Source organism: Ictidomys tridecemlineatus, chromosome 4 (assembly GCF_052094955.1).
Source record: "Ictidomys tridecemlineatus isolate mIctTri1 chromosome 4, mIctTri1.hap1, whole genome shotgun sequence".
NCBI lineage: Eukaryota > Metazoa > Chordata > Mammalia > Rodentia > Sciuridae > Ictidomys > Ictidomys tridecemlineatus.
The window spans coordinates 64,900,520-64,921,770 of record NC_135480.1 but is presented as its reverse complement, the minus strand read 5'-3'; the positions used below and the strand labels follow the sequence as shown (position 1 = coordinate 64,921,770).

General features: G+C 43.7%; 1 protein-coding gene across 1 annotated transcript; it reads right to left on the bottom strand.

Moving 5' to 3' along the window:
- Positions 1–529: 529 nt before the first annotated feature.
- On the bottom strand, positions 530–21,128 carry B3gnt6 (UDP-GlcNAc:betaGal beta-1,3-N-acetylglucosaminyltransferase 6). The gene is made up of 3 exons (XM_005323226.5): positions 17,414–21,128; positions 6,944–12,236; positions 530–2,604 (listed from the first exon to the last, which is right to left on the bottom strand). The coding sequence occupies exons 1-2, from the start codon at positions 17,510–17,512 to the stop codon at positions 11,085–11,087; spliced, it is 1,251 nt and encodes a 416-aa protein (XP_005323283.5). The 5' UTR covers positions 17,513–21,128; the 3' UTR covers positions 530–2,604; positions 6,944–11,084.
- Positions 21,129–21,251: the final 123 nt, after the last annotated feature.

Genomic DNA, 21,251 nt, shown 5'->3' with positions numbered 1-21,251 from the left:
TGTCGCCTGTTTTACCTGCTACTCCCTGAGGAACGCACTCAGGAGGCTGAAGACTCGCAGACACCTGGAACCAGGCAGCAATGGCCAATTGCATAAAAGCAGCCTGTGAGATTTTCTTTGGAATATTCACCTCAGAGCCACTGATGGGTGGCTAGAAATGTGTGCCACTTAATGAAGGAGGTAGGACATTACTCAGAATGCCCACGGCCCATCCCCGCACTCGCCCCCGCCTAACACAGCACTGCCAGCACTTGGTATGCAGAGGGCTTCCTGATCTTGCTGACCCTTAAATGCAGATAACATCTCATTGTTTTATTCTGGCCTTTAGCCCAGCTCATTCATGATCTTGAGGACTTCCTCCCTGCTGCTGAGTGGGGTGCTTCTTCTCCGAGGACTGCTGCTGGCCCCTAGGGCCTCTTTCCTGTTGGGCTCACACAGTTTACGTCTCTCTCCCACCGTCAGCCTTTATTTCCTTGGTCTTATTTTTCCTTGGACAGAAATCTTTAATCTTGATATATTCAAATTCAAATGTTTAAAAAATGACATGTTTTATTAGTTTGAAATTTTGTTCGAAAAGTCTTTCCTCAATCCCAGGTCACAAGACATTCTCCTGTAGTCTCTTCTAGTATCTTTACAGTTTTATATTTCAAACGTAACTGACCTGCTTGACTTCGTCCTTGATGTGCATTAAATGAGGATCTGGTTCTATTCTTTCCCATGATGGAACTAGTTTTCCTCTTGCCACCCGCTGCACAGCCTCCCTTCACCTGCCTCTGAGGGACCTGCCCACGCAGCTGCCTCTATCTTGCTCCTTTTGCCTCTGTTTGCGGATCTGTCCTTGCTTTAATGACATGCTATCTGCATTGCCGTAGTTTTGGGGAATGTCTAGTAAGGCAAAAGTCCTGTCTGACTTTTAGTTCTTAAAATTGACCTAGCTATTTATTTACATTTTAGATTGTATTGAATTCTTAAAAAAAATCCAAATTGAATTTTTATTAGGGTTCAATTGAATTTAAAGATGAATTTGGAAAGAACTGGCATTTTCTAACATCTTTATAATGTTATATAGTTTACTTTAAAAAATATCTTTAGTTTGTGGGCTAGGCATGGTGGGGCACACCTGCAGTTCCAGTGACGAGGGAGGCTGAGGCAGGAGGATTGCCTATGTGAGGCTATCCTGGGCAACTTAGTGAGACCCCCATCTCAAAATAAAAAGGGCTGGGGGTATAGTTCAGTAGTAAAGTGTCCCAATACCAAAACTCTTTTTAAAAATTTATTTATTTATTTAAATTGATAAATAATTGTATATACTTCCATGTACAATATATCTTAAAATAGTTACATGGTGTAATGGCTAAATTGAGCTAATTAACATATGCATTGAAATAGTTAATAATTTTTCTATGTGTGAAGGGACATTTAAAATATAATCTCAGCTACTTGGGAGGCTGAGGCAGGAGGGCCACAAGTTTGAGGGCAGCCTGGGTAACTTAATGAGACCCTGTCTCAGAAAAAAAAAAAAAAGGCTGAAGATGTAGCTCAGGAGAAGGATGCTTGCCTCGCAGGCAGTAGGTTAGGTCCTGGGCTTGATCTCCAGCACTGTCCCCCTCTCCAACACCCACCCTACTCACAGCCATTTCAAGTGTGCACACATGGTTATTAGTTATAGTCACCCTGTTGTATAACTTATTGTTGTATAACTCTTGAACTTATTTTTCTTAACTGCAATTTGGATCCTTTGACCAACATTTATTTTTCTCCTTCCTCCCCTCCCCAGGCTAGGAACACTCATTCTATTGGTCACATTTATGATTTCTCCACATGAGTGACATCATGCCGTGCTTGTCCTTTGGTGACTGGCTTATTTCACTTAACATGATCGATCTCCAGTCCCATTCATGTTATCTCAAATGACAGGGCTTCCTGTCATTTGAGAGGCTAAATAGTATTCTATTGTGTGTATACCACATTTTCTTTATTAATTCATCCATTGATGGACACTTAAAAGTAGATTCTATAACTGACTTTCGTGCATAGTGGTGCAGTTAAAATGTGAGAGCAGATATCCCTTTAACATATTTATTTCATTTCCTTTAGATATGTAATATTATGTGGTTGTATATAAGAACATGAACAATCATCTTATTTAGATCATTGTTTATGTTCTTATTTTATTTTTTTCACGGATGGTCTCCCATTTCTGGGGATTGAAACCAATGGCCCTCTGCCACTGAGCCATATCCCCACAGCTTTTTTAAATTAAAAACATTTTTTTAAGTTATAGATGGACACAATATCTTTGTTTATTTTTTTACTGTGATGCTGAGGATCAAACCCAGTGCCTCACATGTTGGAAGGAAGTGCTCCACCACTGAGCTACAACCCAAGCCCCTGATTTTTTTTTTTTTTTGAGACAGTCTCAGTAAGTTGTCGAGGCTGGTTGAAAACTGTGATCCTCCTGCCTCAGCCTCCCTAATTTAGGGTTACGGGTGTGTGGCACTGCACCTGGCTTCCGGGATGTCTGTGATCCTCTGCTTCAACCTCCTAGTTTGGTTGCTATTGTGTGTGATATTTTCTCCCAACTATATTCTTTCAAATGTCAACCTGTAGAAAAGGGGAAAAAAAATAAAATGATGAGTATCCTTATACTTTTAACTTGAATTTACTAATTATTTTTTAAAATTTTAATATATGACAGTGGAATGCATTACTACTCCAATTACACATACAGAGCACAGTTTTTCATGTCTCTGGTTGTACACAAAGTATATTTTCACACCAATTCATGTCTTCATACATGTACTTTGGATAATGATGTCCATCACATTCCACCATCATTGCTAATCCCCTGCCCTCTCCCTTTCCCTCCCATCCCTCTTCCCTATCTAGAATTCATCTATTCCTCCCATGCTCCCCCTCCCTATCCCACTATGAATCAGCCTCCTTATATCAGAGAAAACATTTGGCATTTGTTTTTTTGGGATTGGCTAACTTCACTTATCATTATCTTCTCCAACTCCATCCATTTACTGCAAATGCCATGATTTTATTCTCTTTTATTGCTGAGTAATATTCCATTGTGTATATATGCCACGTTTTTTTTTTATCCATTCATCTACTGAAGGGCATCTAGGTTGGTTCCACAGTTTAGCTATTGTGAATTGTGCTGCTATAAACATTGATGTGGCTGTGTCCCTGGACACATTGTGGTGCTGAATGCTTTGTAGTATAGTTTAGAATCTGATATAGTGATGCCACTTGCTTCACTTTTCCTGCAAAAGATTGTTTTTTGCTATTCTGGGTCTCTTATTTTTACCAATATTTTGCCATCTTTGCTTTCTCTCCCTCCCCCCCATACATTTGCACTTTTTTCCCTGAACTATTGAACAGTTCCAGATATCATGAACATTATTTCTTTCCTTCTCTTTCTTTCTTTCTTTCCTTTTCTTTCTTTCCTTCTTTCTTTCTTCCTTCCTTCCTTTCTTCCTTCCTTCCTTCCTTCCTTCCTTCCTTGTACTGGGAGGAATTAAACCCAGGTGCCAGGTTTCTGTTCTCGCTACTAAAAAGCTCAGGGGTCACTCTAGTTAAACTGGGCTAACTGGGCTGCACGAAATAACCACACAAGAGACACAAATACCTTTTTCTTTGGGGTTGCTGTAACGGCTCCTCTGACCTTAAGGGTCAGCAGAAAGAGAGCTAGTGAGATCAGGCGCTGACCCCTTTTATTGAGGAGAAGCTATTCAAATGAGGCAAGGGGTCAGGTTTCAGGGGGCTGAGTCTATCTTCATGATGTCCACTGTCAGCAGGTTGACTGACACCTCGGTAGGCCACACCCAAGGGTACAGTAAGAGAAGGGGACACACACACAAGGTGCTTCCATGGAATATCCTATCCTAAACAGGGCAAGGGGTTATATTACAAAGGAACAGGTGAGCATAGCTTCATCCATGGGGTGTAGCAAGACACACCCATTTCTGTGACTGAGCGCCTCAGCACCCAGCTGGGGAGTGTAACTCAGTCACCCGTAAGGTTGGCCTCCCACACCCAGGGGTGCTTTAACACTGAGATACAGCCCCAGTCCCTTAAATGTTTTATTTTGAGACGCAGTCTCACTAAATCAGGCCTTGAACTTGTGCTCTTCCTGCCTCAGTCTTCCTAGTGGCTGGGATTGTAGATATGTGCCATTACTGGGTATCTGTATTTTTAAAAAATGACATTTTCTAGCTTTTTTTCCCCCCTAGAGGTAGCAAAATGCTTTTTATTTATTTATTTTCTGGTGCTAGAGATTGTGCCTATGGCCTCACTCACGATAGGGAAGTACTCTACCAATGAGCTACATCCCCAATGACCTCCCCACTTCATTTTTTTTCTTTTCTTCCTGAGACAGAGTCTCACTAAGTTGCCCAGACTGGTCTCAGATTTGTGATCCTCCTGCTTCAGCCTCCAGAGTAGCTGGGATTATAGCAAGTTCCTTTATGCCCAGCCTAATTTGCTCTTTTTCTTCTTTGGGGAAATGGGTAGTCGTGGCATGAGGCAGGGGAAACTGGGGTGGGCTTCACCTAGGAATTGTGCCCTCAACTCTGCCTGGTGTGTCATCTCAAAGGGCTACTGCCTCCAGCTCCAAGTGCCACTAAGAAGGCAGGGAGCAAGGAGGTTTTCTTTCCAATGAAGGCATGAACAACAAGAGTGTGTGTGTGTGTGTGTGTGTGTGTGTGTGTGTGTGTGTGTGTGTGTGTGTGTGTTGCTGGGGATGGAACCCAGGGCCTCGCACATGCTAGGCCAGGGCTCTACCACTGAGCTATATCCTCAACCCAGCATGAGAAATGCTGTGGCTGTTCCTACCCATCCCTTCATATGTATATCTTTTTTACTTTTCATTAATTTTTTTTTTTTGTAGTTGTAGATGGACAGCATGCCTTTCTTTTATTTTTATGTGGTGCTAAGGATTGAACCCAGTGCCTCGCGCATGCTAGGCAAGTGCTCTGCCAGTGAGCCCCAGCCCCAGCCCCTGCACCTTTTATTTTTAATTGAAATTTGGGTTCTGGGAGATTGTGGGAGATAGAGCACTCCGGGGTGCCTCAGGGTTTAGACAGTCAAATTGCTGTCTGCCTCCTCCTCTCTGAAGCTTGGAGGCTGGGCCTCTGGCTTTTGTAGCTCCAGCCTTGGGGGTGACTTGATATCAAGTGTGGTGACTGGTGCAGTGGCCATGGCCCAGGAATGGCAGGCAGGAGACCTGGGCCCATAGTCCTCAGTGCCCAGCAGACTCATGCGACTCTAGGAAGGTCATTCCCTGGGCCTCAGCCTCCACATTTGCCAAATGGGGATGAAATGGTTCCCATTTTCTACTTGTGGTGAAGATTCAAGGGACTCAGGATGTTGGGGGTCCCTCGTGACCTGATCTCTCTCTACATGAGTTTATGTGTTGTGTGCTGGGGACTGATCGCAGGGCCCTGCCCACATAAGCAGCACTCTACTGCTGGACTATACCCCCGTCTCATTTAAAGAAATATCTTTAAATACTTTGAAGTTATTTTCTTTCATCTTTTTTTTAGATCCAGCCCTAAGTACTCTTTTGTTTTTGTTATACATGATACTTTTACTTATTTTTTAATTTTTACTTTTTTATGGTGCTGAATTGAATCATAAATGTTATGCCAGTGCTCTGTCACTGAGCTACATTCCCAGCTAAAAGGGTACTTAATATTTAATATTTAATAATAATAATAATAATAATAATGATGATGATGATTGAGCTAAATCCCCAGCCCATTTTACTTTATTTTTTGGGAGGGTACCCAGGATTGAACTCAGGGGCACTCAACCACTGAGCCACATCCTCAGCCCTATTTTGTATTTATATAGAGACAGGGTCTCATTGAGTTGCTTAGTGCCTTGCTGTTGCTGAGGCTGGCTTTGAACTCATGATCCTCCTGCCTCAGCCTCCCGAGCTGCTGGGATTACAGGCATGCGCCACTGCACCTGGCTCTTTATAATTTTATTTTTGTTTATTTATTTTTGGTATTGGGTGTGTAAGCACTTTACCACCAAGCTAGATCCCCAGCCCTTTTTTATTTTTTGAGACAGTGTCTCACTAAATTGCCCAGGCTCCTTTTGAACTTGCCTCAGCCACCTGAGTTGCTCCAGATGGTACTTTTAAAAAATGGAATTTTCCTGACTGTTTGTTGCTACTTTACAGAAATTAAGCTGATTTCTGTATATTGATTTTTTCACTTGAAAAATTTGGAATGCTTTCTTACTAATTTAATCCATTTCTTTTGGTGTTTTGTGTATGTGAGGCAGATTTTTTTAAAAATTATTTTATTTTATTTATTCTAATTTGTTATATATGACAGCAGAGTGCAATTCATATTACACAAATAGAGCACAATTTTTAATGTCTCTGATTGTACACAAAGTAGAGCCACACCATTCCTGTTTTCATACATGTACTTAGGGTAATGATGTCCGTCTCATTCCCGTCTTTCCTACCCCCATGCCCCCTCCCTTCCCTTTGCTTCCCCTCCCTCTCCTTTGCTCTATCTAGAGTTTATTCCTCCCATGCTGCCGGCCCATCCTCATTATAAATCAGCATCCTTAAATCAGAGAAGACATTTGGCATTTGGCTTTTTGGGATTGGCTAATTTCACTTAGCATTATATTCTCCAGCTCCAATCATTTACCTGCAAATAGGGAAGCAGATTTTCTATGTAGACCAACACATCTCAAGGAAACATGATGTCCCCTAGAGGGAGTTTTGGAAATTTTCAGGGATTTTTTTGTTGTTGTTAAGCCCAAGAATTTACACATCAAAATGCATGTTGCTGTTGTTAATTTGCAAGGCTGAGGATTGAACTCAGGGCCTCACACATGCTAGGCAAACATTGTACCACTGAGATCCACCCCCAGCTTTTAAAAAAAATTTATTTTTGGAATATGGTCTTACTGAATTGTCCAGGATAGGCTTGAACTTGTGATCCTCCTGCCTCAGCCTCCTGAGTAGCTGGAATTACAGGTTTGCACCGCTGAATCCTGCTTCAAAATGTATATTATTTTTATCTTAATGTATTTTATTTTGCTTAAAATTAGAACCCTAGGTTGATTTAACAATGTATGTGGGCAGATTATATCATCTGAAAATTTCATTTCAAAATGGAGAGAATATCTTAATTTGTATATAGAAAGGGGAACTTGGATTGGATAGAATTGTAAACTTCCAAGGTTTTAAAGGTTTCACCTTGTACTTTTTTTTTCGGGGGGGTACCGTGGTTTGAACCCAGGGACATTTAACCACTGGGCCACATCCCCAGCTCTTTTTATTTATTTATTTTGTTATTTAGAGACAGGGCCTCACTGATTTGCTTAGGGCTTCACTAAGTTGCTGAGGCTGGCTTTGAATTTGCAATCCTCCTGCCTCAGCCTCCCAGCATGTTGGGATTACAGGCATGTGCCACTGCCCAGGCTTTTTTCTTGTCTCGATGCACTCCCTCCCCCTTTGGTACTGAAGACTGAACCCAGGATGTTTTACCACTGAGCTACCCATCCGACTATTTTTTTATGCTGCATTCTTGAGTCCTGGGAATGTTGAACAGAAGTGGCCATGAAGAGATGATGGGCACATCCTGTCTTGTTCCTAACCTAAAGGAATGCTTTCACCCCGGTTTTCTTTTCTTTTTTAATTTTTAATTTATTTTTTAGGTAAATGGACACAATACCTTCATTTTTAAATTTTTATGTGATGCTGAGACTCAAACCCAGTACGTCACATGTGCTAGGTGAGGGCTCTGCCACTGAACCCCAGCCCCCACCCCTACGGTTTTCTTTTTTTATATATATTTTTAAATTATAGGTGGACACAATATCTTTATTTTTAAAATTTTATGTGGTGCTGAGAATGGAACCCAGTGCCTCACGCATGCTAGGTGAGCCCTCTACCTCTTAGCCACAACCCAGCCCCTAACCCCTAAGGTTTTCTTTAGAGTCAGAATGGATGTTGAATTTTTTTAACCTGAATCTTTTTTTTTTTTAATTTGCAAACTGTTTTTGGATGCGGAATTTTATTAAAATTTTCCCAGAACATCTCAGATGTTCATATTTCTCTTGATGTGATATATCACAGAAGTATCTTCCTGTTTAATCTATCAATTGTGAACCCCGCCTCAACCCCGTGCTGGGGATCAAACCTGAACCTCCAGCAGGCAAGCTCTGGTACACCCTCAACCCACGATTGATCTTGTAATGCTAAACCCAACTGGACTGGGATACCTAGTTTTAATCCTGATACATTGTCCTTTAACGCTGCATTTCGTCTGTTAGTATTTTAATGTAGGTCTTTTACATCTATGTTCGTGAGTGAGACAGGTGCGTCGTTTTTCCTACTCGTGGGGTCCTTGGGAGGTTTGAGTGTCAATCAGGCTTGACTCAAGAAGGGAATTGGGAGCACTCGCTGGTGGGATGAGGGCGCGTTACGTCAGGGAGTAGAGGCTGAACTGATCGTTCTCCCCAGCTGCAAGTCTAATGAGAGTCCTGGGAGCTCCGGCTGCTCATAGACTCGCTGGGAACCCAAGTCGCCTGAATCGCCCTCCCCCCTCCCCGCCCCCTCGCCAGAGTCCTCAGCATAGTTCACCAGCCTCGTGTCCTGCAGTCCTGGAGGGAAGGGACGCAAGCGACGCCCAGTCCCCGATAGAATGAAGAGCAACGTCTATGACCCATGGTGTGTGGGTCGCGCCCCCTGGTGGTATCTTGTCGCATGAGCTCAGGGAGCCGGGCAGTATGTGCAGTGCGGTGGCACCAGATGCCCCTGATTGCCAAATGGCTGTAGGCAATGCCAGGATTCTACGGCCGCGTGGCCATCCCAGCATCCAGACCACCCCGGACCACTCTAGCGACCCAGCTACAGAGACAGACTGACCAGGACCCAGAATCACACAGCAGACCCATAACTGCGGTTTTCCGACACACCTAAGCCATAAAGTTACTGAATCTGAATTTTTCCGTAAGATGGGGATAATCCCTCGCAGGTCAGGGAAATGGGAGGATATTGTGTAAACAGAATTCATTTTCCAGAAGATACTTATGCCTTCTGTCTTCTTGTTTTCCTGCCTCTTTTAATTACTGGGCAAATGGCATCTGGGGCAGGGAATTCAAGATTAATGACACAGTTGTCCAAAATGAGAGTCTGCATCAAAGAAGTCTATGAGAAGGAAGTACAATACATCTTTTACTCATTTTTTCATTATGGTTCATTTATTCCATAAATATTTATTGGGCACAATGGTAGGTAGAATAATGGTTCCCTTGATGTCCTCACCCTAGTCCCTGAAACCTGAGTGTATTAGGTTACATGGCAAAGGGAAGGGAGGTTATTGATGGAGCAAAGGTTGCTAATCAACTGGCTCTAAAATAGGAAGGGAATCCTGGACCATTCAGGTGGTTCCTGTGTAATCATTGTGTCCTCACAAGTGGAAGAAATAGAGAATTTGCCTAGCATGCTCCAGGACATGGGTTTGATATCCAGCACCAGGAGGAGGGGAGTGACGGAGAAGGCAGAAGAGTTAGAGAAAGATTTGGCTACAGAAGCAAAGTACAGAGACATAACATTGCTATTTTTTTGTTTGTTTGTTGTAGTTGTTTTTTGGTACTGGGGATAGAACCTAGGGGTACTCTTTCACTGAGCCTTATCCCCAGGCCCTTTTTATTTGTTTGGAGGCAAGTGTCTGGGCTGAGTTGCCCAGGCTGGCCTTGACTTGCCTTCCTCCTGCAGTCTCCTGAGGGGCTGGGAATACAGGTGTGCACCACTGCACCCAGCTTCTCTTATGGCATCCTTTTTTTTTTTTTTGTACTGGGGATTGAACCCAGGAGTGCTCTACCACTGAACTACAGCCACAGTCCTTTATAATTTTTTTTTTTTAATTTTGAGACAGGGTTTCTCTAGTTGCTTAGGACCTTGCTAAATTGCTAAGGCTGGCCTCAAACTAGTCTCCAAATTGCTGGGATTACAGGTGTGCACCACCATGCCTGATTTATGGCATCTTTTGATAAACAGAAATTCTAAATGCCATATTAGTCAAATTTATTGTACTTTCCCCTTATCTTATGTGTTCTCCCCTACAGCATCCAGAAGGAAATGCTGTCCTACCAACACCCTGATTTTAGCCTAGTGAAACCAGTGTTGGATGATAGAACATACTATAATAAATGGGGGTGACTTCAAGCTGTCAAGTTTGTGGGAATTTGCTACAGCAGCAACAAGAAACCAACACAGCGTTCTCACAGATACAGTTCACACCGCTAGAACAGAAGGGTACTCATTTGCTCATTCCTTCATTCCTAAAGCACTCAGGAAGTACTTGCTATGACCTGCTTATAAGCAAGGCCAGCAAAGGTCAAGTGGCTGTGGCTACTGGGGGTCCATGATCAGGGCTGGGGGAAAGGTCGCCTAGATAGCGCTTCTTCCTCCTGTCCTGACTGGGTCTCAGTTTCCATTTTGCACCGTGAGGCCTTTTTTGACCTCTCATGGCAGGAATGCTATTAATGCTCCTCAGTTTCAAATGTAAAGTGGCTTCTGGGAGAGGGCAGCCATCTGATGATTGTCAGTCTAGCTCGGGTTTGACTCATTTGAGAAGGAAACTCAACAAATATTTGTATCGCATGTGACAGGTGAAATTGATCCTGGCCCCCACACCTCCCTTATTCCATTGTTCATGACGAGCAGAAGGTGGGAGCGAGGTATGCTGAAGGCTCGCGGAGGAGCAATGGTGCTGGGCTTGGGAGGCTACACAGACATCCCAGACCAAGCGGTCCTCAATCTAAGCTGCACCTTAGAACCACCCAAGGAACCCAACCAAAACCACCACGTACATGTTTGGGGCCACTACAGACCAATATGATCAGAAGCCCTGAAGATGGGGCCAGGAGAATATTCCAGGCCCTTCCCCCGCGGTGGTTTCAAGGTGAAGGTGGGATTCAGATGCACCAGCTGGGCAGGACAATGTATCAGAGCAGGGAAGACACGTTCTCATCATACATGGGGAGGCCCTGGCGGCTGAGGCCACTCATCAACCCAGCGCAGCGCAGCCTATTCAGCCTCAGGAAACCCTGTGTCCCCGGCCACAGCTCAGCGCCGGGTTGTGAAGTGCCTTCCACATGAGCAGCATCTCATAGGGCGCGAAGCGGTGCACTAGCAGCAGCTCGCGGTACATGCAGGGGTCGAAGGAGGGCTTTTGGGCGCCGGGCAGATGCACGCCAAAGGGCCGGATGCCTTCGTGGCCACTAGGCTGTAGGCCCGCGCGCTGCAGGCACAAGCCCATGTAGGCGTCGTCTATCGGGAAGAGAGGGGTGTGGCGAGCCGCTGTGCGCAGGGCCCGGGCCGTGTGGCGGGAAAGGACGAAGCCGCCGCCACTGCAGTACACTGGGTAGGCCTTCCCAGGGAAGAGCTGTGGGGGCACAAAGTACTTGCTCCAGCTGTCCCGGATGGGCACTGAGCCGTCCATGAGCTGCCCGGCGAAGAGGTGGCGGTCGGGCGACTGTGTCTCTAGGAAGCTAAGCACGTTGGCTGTGTGCACAAAGACGTCGTCGTCGCCGCTGAGCAGGAAGCGGGCCTGCGGGCAGCGCGCCGCCAGCCAGTCCAGCAGGTGCACGTGTTTGAGCGTGAGGTTGAGGAAGGTGTCGGCGAAGGCCCACTGCAGCACGTCGCGGTGCTCGCGCGCCTCTAGGCGCACCAGCTCCGCGAGCTGCGGCGCCTGCGCCGCCTCCTCCGGCGCTGGGGTCCCCAGCAGGAAGAGGCGGCGCACTTGCTGCCCTCTGTATCTACGTTCCTGTCCCCACGTGCGACGGATGAGCTCACGCCGCTCGTAGTTCGCGGGCGACGATTTCACCGCCAGGAGCAGGAAGACGCTATGGCGGCCCGCGCACTTGGTTGGCGCGTCCCAGAGGAGTGGGAAGTGGCGGCAGTGGCGGTACCGCAGAAAGTCTTGGATCCTTGCCGGTAGCTGCTCGAAGTCTTCCGTGCGGTTCGCGGAGGCATTGGCCACGCACGGGAGCCCCTGATGGAGCTGGAGCGCAGCGGGCTGTTCTGCAGCAGCGGGAGTGTCGCTAGCGTCCGTGGGGCCCTCCCCATTCTGTTCCTGCTGGGACCTCGGGGCTTGGAGGAGCCAGAGGCGAAGTGCCAAGAAACTCATGCCCACCAGAAGGCAGGCCAGAGTCTTGGGATTCATGGACCTTCGGCAGGGAAAAGCCATCTGTGGGGATACCAAGTCAGAGATGAGGCGGGGCTGGGGGGATTTCGACATCACGGGGATTCCACTCTTGTGCTATTGTGTTTCTCCCAGCACAGTGCCCCAGCCCTTTCTTTTTTCTTTTGGTACTGGGAATTGAACCCAGGGACACTTTACCACTGAGTTACATTCCTGGTCCTTTAAATTTTTTAAATTTATTTTTAGTTTTTTTTTTTTTATGAAAACAGGGTCTCACTAAATTGCTGAGGATGGCCTTGAACTTGGGATCCTCTGCTTTGTCGTCCTGGGTTGCTAGGATTACAGGCATGCGGAACCTTTTATTAACGCTGCTGCTAAGATATAAAAAGAAACTAAAATTCAATATTACTCTGAGGTATCTCAGGTCACTTACAGTCCAGAACTTTCTTCTGACCTGCACCTCTGTGTATCTCATTGCCTGGGCTCACCCTGGAAGTCATCCAGGCCCAGCAGACTCATCATGTCCAAAGTCAATCTCCATCTTGCTGTGAATCTGTATCCTCAGTCAGTGGTACCAGTGTTCACCCAGCTGCTTCAGTCAGAAGTCCTGACTCCTCTGCTCTAGCTTACATCCACTTCCCACATCCTGTTGATTGTGTATCCTACACCTCTCTCATGTTTGTTCCCTCCTCCCCATCTCTGTCTTGCTTGGATCTTTTAATCTATTCCCGCTTTGGGGCCAATCAAAAAAGTATGAGGCCACAGCACTGAAGTAGACAGAATTCTGGCTTCCCAACTTAGAACTGTATCATCTGAACAAGGCAGTTCAGATCTCTGGGTCTGAGTGTTCTCATCTAACAGTAAATTCCCACCCTGGGGGGTTGTTGTGAGCATTAAATGAGCATTAATGACCACTGGTATTGATACCAATATCCAATATGACCTTTTGTCAATCCCCAGTCCCAACTGTTTCTGTTTCTACTTAGGTTATTACTTGCTGTCCCCTGCATACATGTAGCCTGCCCAGTGTGCCTCAGGTGAGGACTTCCTAAAGACCTCACAGGACAAATCCCATTTTTAATTATGTCCTGTTAAACTTTGACATTGAGTTCTACCATGCATGGGGCATTGTCATTTCCTTTTTTTCTTCTTCACCAGAGCACTGCAATTTTACATAATTGTGGAATCCATTACATATTTGTACATGCACACAGTATAACAATTTGGCCAATTTTGTTCTCCAGTACCTCCCCTTTCCCTCTCCTTCTCTCCCCAACACTCCCTTCTTAAAAAAACACTCCTCTGTTTCAGGTTTAACTCTCCTGACTTTCCCCCTTCATCTTTGACCACGTCTCACTTCCCTTTGCTCTCAGTTTCCTATCTAGTGACTTTCAGTGGTAGGAGGTCTCTTAGATCAGCCTTTCACCTTTGTTCAGCATGATCTCCTTCACCATGTTGTTCAAGCCAAAAACCTCAATGGACTCCCACCTTTCCTTCATTTCTGCACTAAGCCCAGTCACTTCTAACTTGTATTTCATTAACCTATGTCTTTCCATTTCCCCTTTCAACAGGCCAATGCACCCCGGCGTCTCCTGCTGTGATGACATAGTTTCCTGCATGATCTCTCCTCCCACTTTCTCCCTTCATCCTAACCCTTCTCTGCTGCAGATGAGAGGTCTCTGAACTGTGCAGATGTTCATGCCATTCCTTATATCTTTTCCCCATCTTCCCTGGGTGCCATCTGCCCTGACCATCAGCCAAGTTGCAGCCTTCAGCTACCGAGCCTCTTCCTACTCTGAAGCTTTTTCTTGCTGTTCACCTACCTGGACTGACCACCTGGCGCTCTTGCCTACTCAAGGCCTTCTCATTCTCTGGTCCAAGACAAGTAGGAGAACCTCATGTCAGAGATCTAACTGCTCAGCCAGAAATGCTAGCTATAGGTATCATTCTTCACCCGGTCCTGCTTCAGTGTTTGGTGCACCGAGGGAAGAGGAGTGAAGAGATGAGCTATGTCTGTTACCATCATAGGTACTCAGTGCAGAGTCCTGTGCCTGGCACTTTTGGGCAGTTTATGAATAAAAGAAAAAAAATGAGTGAAAATAGAATTTGGAGTGTGAATAACTAGGCTTGTGTCCCAGCTCCTTTCAGTTTCCTCATCTGAAAAATTAAGCAAATACTCTTAATGAAATATGAATTCGGTGGGACCAAGAGCGCCTTACAAATACTGGTTAAAAATAATTATTGGGGCTGGGATTGTAGCTCATTGGTAGAGCACTTGTGTAGCACACGTGAGGCACTGGGTTCGATCCTCAGTACCACATAAAAATAAAGGTATTGTGTTCATTTACAACTAAAAATATTTAGAATGTTCCCTTGTCTTCCCCAGCCAACACCAAATCATTTCTAGAAAGACATAACCTCACCTCAGCCTTAATGCAACACTGAATCTTATTTTACGACATGTGCATTTACTTTAATAAACCTACCCAGGAAACTGAATCACAGCCAACTTTTGATATGAGAGGAAAAGGTGAGGAGCCAGGTCCCGTTCCTGTAGGCAGCGGTCGCTTGCTCAGCTCTGTTTTTGGACACTATGCTGCAGGTTTAGACTTGCTGGGAAGCATTGGGCGCCCTCTCTGTGGTTCTTTTTGCTGGACTTCTCTTTTCCCAAAGCACTCTCCAGGTGCCCTGGAGGCCCACAATTTAATCTTGGCTGGCCCTGCTCCTTTGTCTCTCAGGACTCAGCTCCAGTACCACCTCATGGTAAGTCTGGGGCAACAGATCCTATCTCCTTGTAGGTGCCATGGCTTCAGAGTAAGAAAAGTCGAAAAGTTGTTGAAAGAGGACAGATTTGCCATTTATTTGACCCCTTTGAGCATCAGGTTTCTTACTGTGGGATCTCAGACAGGTTATTCATCTTAGTGTCTCAGGATTATGGGTTAATTTGTGCAGATCCATGCATGATGTGAAATAAGCACCTCAGCCATGTAAGCAGTTGGCTAACACACGAGTGCTTGTGGGTTGAGCCGATCATTTTTATATGAGACTGTCCTGCAGTCTCACATAGTGTGGCGTAAAGCTCCTTTATAGTGTTCCAACTGCAGGTGTTTCTTCACTCTTACTGTTTTATGCTTTTTTTGTGCTATTCACTCTGCCTAGAATTCCTCTCTTCTTTTTCCAGGAACTATTTTGGTTATTCCTGCCACTGATTTGAAGCCATTATGGCTGAAGCAAATTCCTGTGCCACCCACTGGCCCCCTACCACTCCAGGGGATTCATGGGGCAATATTTGTACAGCAGATGTGGGAGGCAAAGAAATCTTGTGAAGTCCTAACCACTGGGTTCTGCTACACTGGACCCATGCAGTGCTGAGTCCTGGTTCCTTTCTCCTTGAGCTCCCTCTGGTTTTTGCTTGGTGCTGTAAGGTGAAGAGAGTGGGGAGAAGGAAAATGTACCTCCTTCCCAATAGGAAAAAACCCAGGTCCCCATCTTACCTTGCATGTCTGAGAGAGAAGACAGGAGCCCTCCCCAAACTGGAGCAGATCCTTTGCCTAACATTCTAGGTTCCACCCCCAGGACGGTGGCTTAGTTCAGTATCCTTGAATTTGACCAATCCACGCCATCCTTCTTCCTCCTCCTCCTCAGGGGTAGGGCATCCACATGTTTCCTTAGCCAATGTGACTGCCTACTTGCTCTTTAAGATTAATCTCAGATTTAAATCTTTTTCTAGGAGACTTTTTAAAAAAATAGTTTTTTAGTTTTAGTTGGATACAATACCTTTATTTTTATGTGGTGCTGAGGATCGAACCCAGGGCCTCGCATGTGCTAGGCAAGCATTCTACCACTGAGCCACAACCTCAGCCCCATCTAGGAGACTCTTCTTGACCTCTCCACCTAGCAATTGCTGAGTGTTCTCCAAGTAATACTGTACTGAACTGTTCTAATGATGTGCTGCATCAATCAGTTATCCCTGCTTGATTGAGAGATATTCTGGCTGGGTGTAGCACCTATTCTGTTAATATAGGATGTGCTTTGAAATCTTTGTTGAATGGATTGCATGAAAAATGTTCAATATTTTTTGTTGTTGTTGTACCAGGATTTGAACCCAGGGGTATTTAACCACTGATCCACATTCTCAGCCCCACCCCTCCAATTTTAAATTACATTTTATTTAGAGTCAGGGTCTTGCTAAGTTGCTTTAAGGCCTTGCTAAGTTTTTGAGGCTGGCTTTGAACTCACAAACCTCCTGCCTCAACCTCTCAAGCTGCTGAGATTACAGGAGTGAGCCTCTGAGCTGACTATAGGAGCACTTTTTAAACACATTTAATGACTTTTGTGTATAGTGGTTTTGTGTGTGTGGGCACAAACCCAGGGCCTTGCACATATTAAGCATGCTCTCTATCACTGAGCTATACCCATAGCTCCTGAGTAGTCTGAATTTGACAAGTAGTCAAGGGTTCATCCCTGACTTCTGTGAGTTGTTGGGACACAGGGATGAATCACTCAGTCCTGATCCTCAAAAGGCTTACCATGTCTTGGGAGATGAAAGCCAGATACAAAATGATTATAAAATCATGTAACATGCACAAAACACAGAAGGGGAAATGGAGAAAGGGAGCCTGAAGGGTCCAGGAAAGACTTCACATTAGATCTGTACTATATCAGGCATCTATTGCTCTGAACAAGGCATCCTGCAAATTTAATGGCTTTGCCACTCACTGTTCGTTATTTCTCTAGATTCTTTGAGTTCATGGGAGATTCTTGTGTTAGACCCACCTAGACTTGCTCATATGGCTATTCCTATTCAAGTAGTGATGAGCCCTGGGCTAGCTCAGCTGAGATGACTGGCCTCACCCCTGTGCTCTCTCTTCCTAGGTTGCTTCCTGGAATAGTGGTCTCAGGGTTCCAAGGTGGTGAGCCCTGGGCTCCAGGTCTTGCACGAGGGCACTCATACCATATTTTGTTGGTCAAAGTATTACAAGATCACACCAACTTCAAGGTGTAGGGAGGAATTAAAAAAATTCACAGGTGTATTTGTCACTTGGGATATGAAGGTGGTAAGGAGTTTCCCCAGCATACTAGAAGTGTAAAAGGGTGAGGACTAAACAAGATACTCTATTCTGGGAAATATTCAAGGTTTAGAGTGGACAAAGGGGTAAACATTGGGAGTAAAGATGTAGAGAAGTTAAGAAGGGTCTAAAATGTCATCCCCAGAGTTTTACCTTGATGTTTTGAAAAATTTCTGAAGTCCATTTCAGGAGTCCATTGTAGCAGTCCACACTATAGGCAGGGTTGATATAATGCTCTTTTAAGCCCTGCATACCATCTCCTTTTCAGTTATCCCCTTCACAAAGCCCAGATTGCTTTGTAAATCCACTTCTATGTTCTGTCAGGCAAGGTTCCTGGTTCTCCTCTTGTGGGCACCCATCTGTTGATCCAGGCAAGCTGCCCCTCCCTGACACACAAAGGAAGGACTAGGTGGAGAATCAACCATATGGTCAGCAGTGACTGAAACTACCCATATTCCAGTAGGCTTGGCTAGGAAAGCTAATATTTGAAAAGCTGTGGTTTAGTAAAGTAATGAGTTGCAAGAACTTCTAATTTGTTTTACATCTTGTAGATGGAACTTGGGTCATTGTTAAAGAGGAAACCATAGACACATGTGGCTTAGGCAGGATGATTTTTCTCTTCCTGATATCCCCACCTTCATACTAAAGCTGGAAGGATCAGTTGTTTACTTTAGAGCTCCTATAGTTGAGGATGCTGTATATTTATACCTCGTGAAGGTTTAATTGTAAAATTGTTAGCTTTTAGCCTTGTAACTTACTAAGGCTTGACATAGAAAGGTACTGCAGCATAGTGTCAGGAGTCTAATGGCAAAAAAGACCCAGCATAATTACTGAATGTCCTTCTCATGAAACAGATCATTGCTGGCCTATACTGCTCCCTTAACCAAATTAGCAAAAGGTGTGTTCTCTGGAGTGCCACCTACCACAACATGCATCTTGACAAGCTGAGTCCCCCCACCAATCCTTCTCCTCAAATTGGTGCCTCTGTGCAGTGTAGAGGTATAGTCCCCCAGGTACAGTCCTGCCTCTTATAAATTTATTGATAATTTAAATATAAACCAGGGACAAAACATAATCAGAGTCTTATTTGAAATAGTATCATTTAATACTTTCACCTACAATAAGTAATGAGTGCTGAAATACAGCCTAGATTATAGATTAGACAAAAATACATTATTCTACTCTCTTCTAGAAAAATGATTATGGCATTGGCAAATCAAATGGAAAAAAGAGAATGAGCAGATCTGAGATTACCTGGAAATGGTTAGTTCCTTATAAAGGTTTAATACAATTTATATGTTTATTAAATAATAGCTAGCAGAGCAAATGTTTATTACAAATATGAAATAGGAAACATTAATTTGAATGGGTTATCTGTTGGTCATACTGATAAGTTAGAAATATTAAAAGTATGGAAATGCTTGATTGTAAAGTGCCCAATTGATACATTAAACAGAAATTGCTAATAGTTTCTAGCTCTTAAAAATAAGCTTGATTATTAATTTGTATGCACAAGTTAGCTCTAGAAAGAAGAGCCACAAAAAACCAACTGTGAAAAGAACCTTGAACTTGTCCTTTTAGAAAGTTAAAAAAAAAAAAAAAGGATATATGACCATAGCAGCTTTTTTGGCCTTGACAAATACCATGTGGCACATTTTATATGATATGAAAAAAAAATAGGGTCAATAGATCTTAAATTTCTGGAAGTCAGCTCAAAAACTGAATGCAACTAGCATGTTTGGATTTTACAGTATAAAATAAAATTACCTTTAACTTTTATTTCGATCTTTTTTTGTGATACTGGGGATTAAACCCAGGGGCACTCTACCCCTGAGCCACATCTCCAACCATTTTTTATTTTTATTTTGAAGCAGAAAGTTGCTGAGGCTGGCCTTAAACTTGTGATCCTCCTGCTTCAGCCTCCCGAGTTGCTGGGATTACAGGCATGTGCCACCACACCTGGTTTAGATTCCCTTTATAAAACAAATAAAATCATGAACTTTGCTTTTAGTAATTTTTCCTCTGAGGTTTAGACACTTTGCAGCAGGCTATTGCCAATCTAGTAAAACTGATGTGAAATAATGATTTTATAGTGTAAATATTAAACACAAGACTTTGATTACATTTAACACAGAGGGAGTAGAGTTGAAAACGCACAGAATATTTTCATTCTGACAAGTACACACTAGAGAAATGCAGTCAGGTGGTACTGCTGTGCCTCCATGTTCCACACTGCTCATTTGCTGATGATCCAGGGCAGGGGAGATACACTCCCAGAGCCAGAGCCCAAGAAAATGCTGTTTCTGACTTTCTTTCTGTTTAAATAACACTTATTTATGTAAGTGCCATTCTTGCCTTACAGGCCACACTATCATAGACTGGATTTGGTCCTTGGGCTGCAGTTTGCCAACTCCTGGTCTGCACCCTTTTATAACATAATACATTTTTATAATTTTCTTTTAGGTGCAGGTGATCTCACAATCAATATTGATATCTCTCAATGAACTATATTTGTATACTTAAAAGATTTCTCTAATAAATGTGCTCTGCAGTAACCTTAGAATTACTTATGTAAACTTAATTTAAAAGTGATGATTTGCAGATGCCAGAAATGTTTCAAAAGCTTTATGACAATTCTGTGAATATTCACATTACCAAAGACTAAATCTAGTTCAAGTATTGACATTGTGCTATTATAAGCAATGAAACAGGTCACAATGAGCACAGTGCACCGCATGACCTGTGATGGAATACTATAATACTGACAGCTGTCAAGAGGAAAAAAAAATGGGGGAAGCTTAGGGCACTTGTAGGCCGGTAATTAAATTTCTTGTTTGGGTTTTAGGGTTTTCTAGAATGAAATATGGTGACCAATCTTTTCTTTTCTTTTTGGTACTGGGGATTGAACCCAGGGGTGCTTTATTACTGAGCCACATGCTTAGCCTTTTTTATCTTTTGTTTTGAGACAGGGTCTCTCAATGTTACTTAGGATTTCACTAAATTGCTGAGGTTGACTTTGAACTTAACAATTTTCCTGCCTCAGCCTTCTGAGTTGCTTGGATTACAGGCCTGAACCACTGCACCTGGCTGATCAACCTTTTCTACACTAACTGCCAATCTAAACAGAGAATAATTTACAGGACTTAATGATAAATGAAGACATTAAGAAACAATATTAGATATTTACAGTGCACTGAAATGGGGCCAGTACTGCTTAGTTTTTACTCCAAATGTTTATCAAATATTTATCAATGACAGAAATTCTGTAGCTAAACACTACTGCTTAAAGTCTTCTCCTTTGCTGCTCTATCAGGAAAGGACTGTACTTTGGTGAGACTTGTCATCCTTCATACTTTCTACTTGTCCTTCAACAGTGTCAACGCCTCATACCTCAAACCTAAGTTAATTTTCAATGTGAATGTCAAGTAAAGCAGTAGCCTTACTGGTATATGCAGCAGACTGGGCTGAGAGTTTTTGGAGAAATGGTTGAGTCTAGTGGCGTGCTCACATAACCTCAGCTACACCAGCAACTCCCCCACGTGGAACTACAATTAGATGTTAAGAAGAAAAGAAAATGGTGTTTCTTTGTTAGTAAAGGAAGTGCAGCAATCTAAAAAACAGCACTGAAATTTTCCAGTTAGATGGATTGTGATGCTATGATTCTTTTTTCTCTCTTTTTCGTTTCTTATTTTTTGGTACTGGGGATTGGACGCAGGGGTGCTTAACCACTGAGACCCATCCCCTGCCCTTTCTATTTTTATTTTGAGACAGCATTTCACTACATTGCTTAGGGCCTTGTCAAGTTGCTGAGACTGGTTTTGAACTTGAAATCCTCCTGTCTCAATCTCCAGAGCTGCTGAGATTACAGGTATGCACTACCCGCCTGGTTTCCCTTTTCATTTTCTATTCTTTTTCATTAAGGGATTTAAGTACATTACACCAAATTTTAATTGCTGTTTGCAAATGGTTAGAGCACAGTGAATAAGCTGTA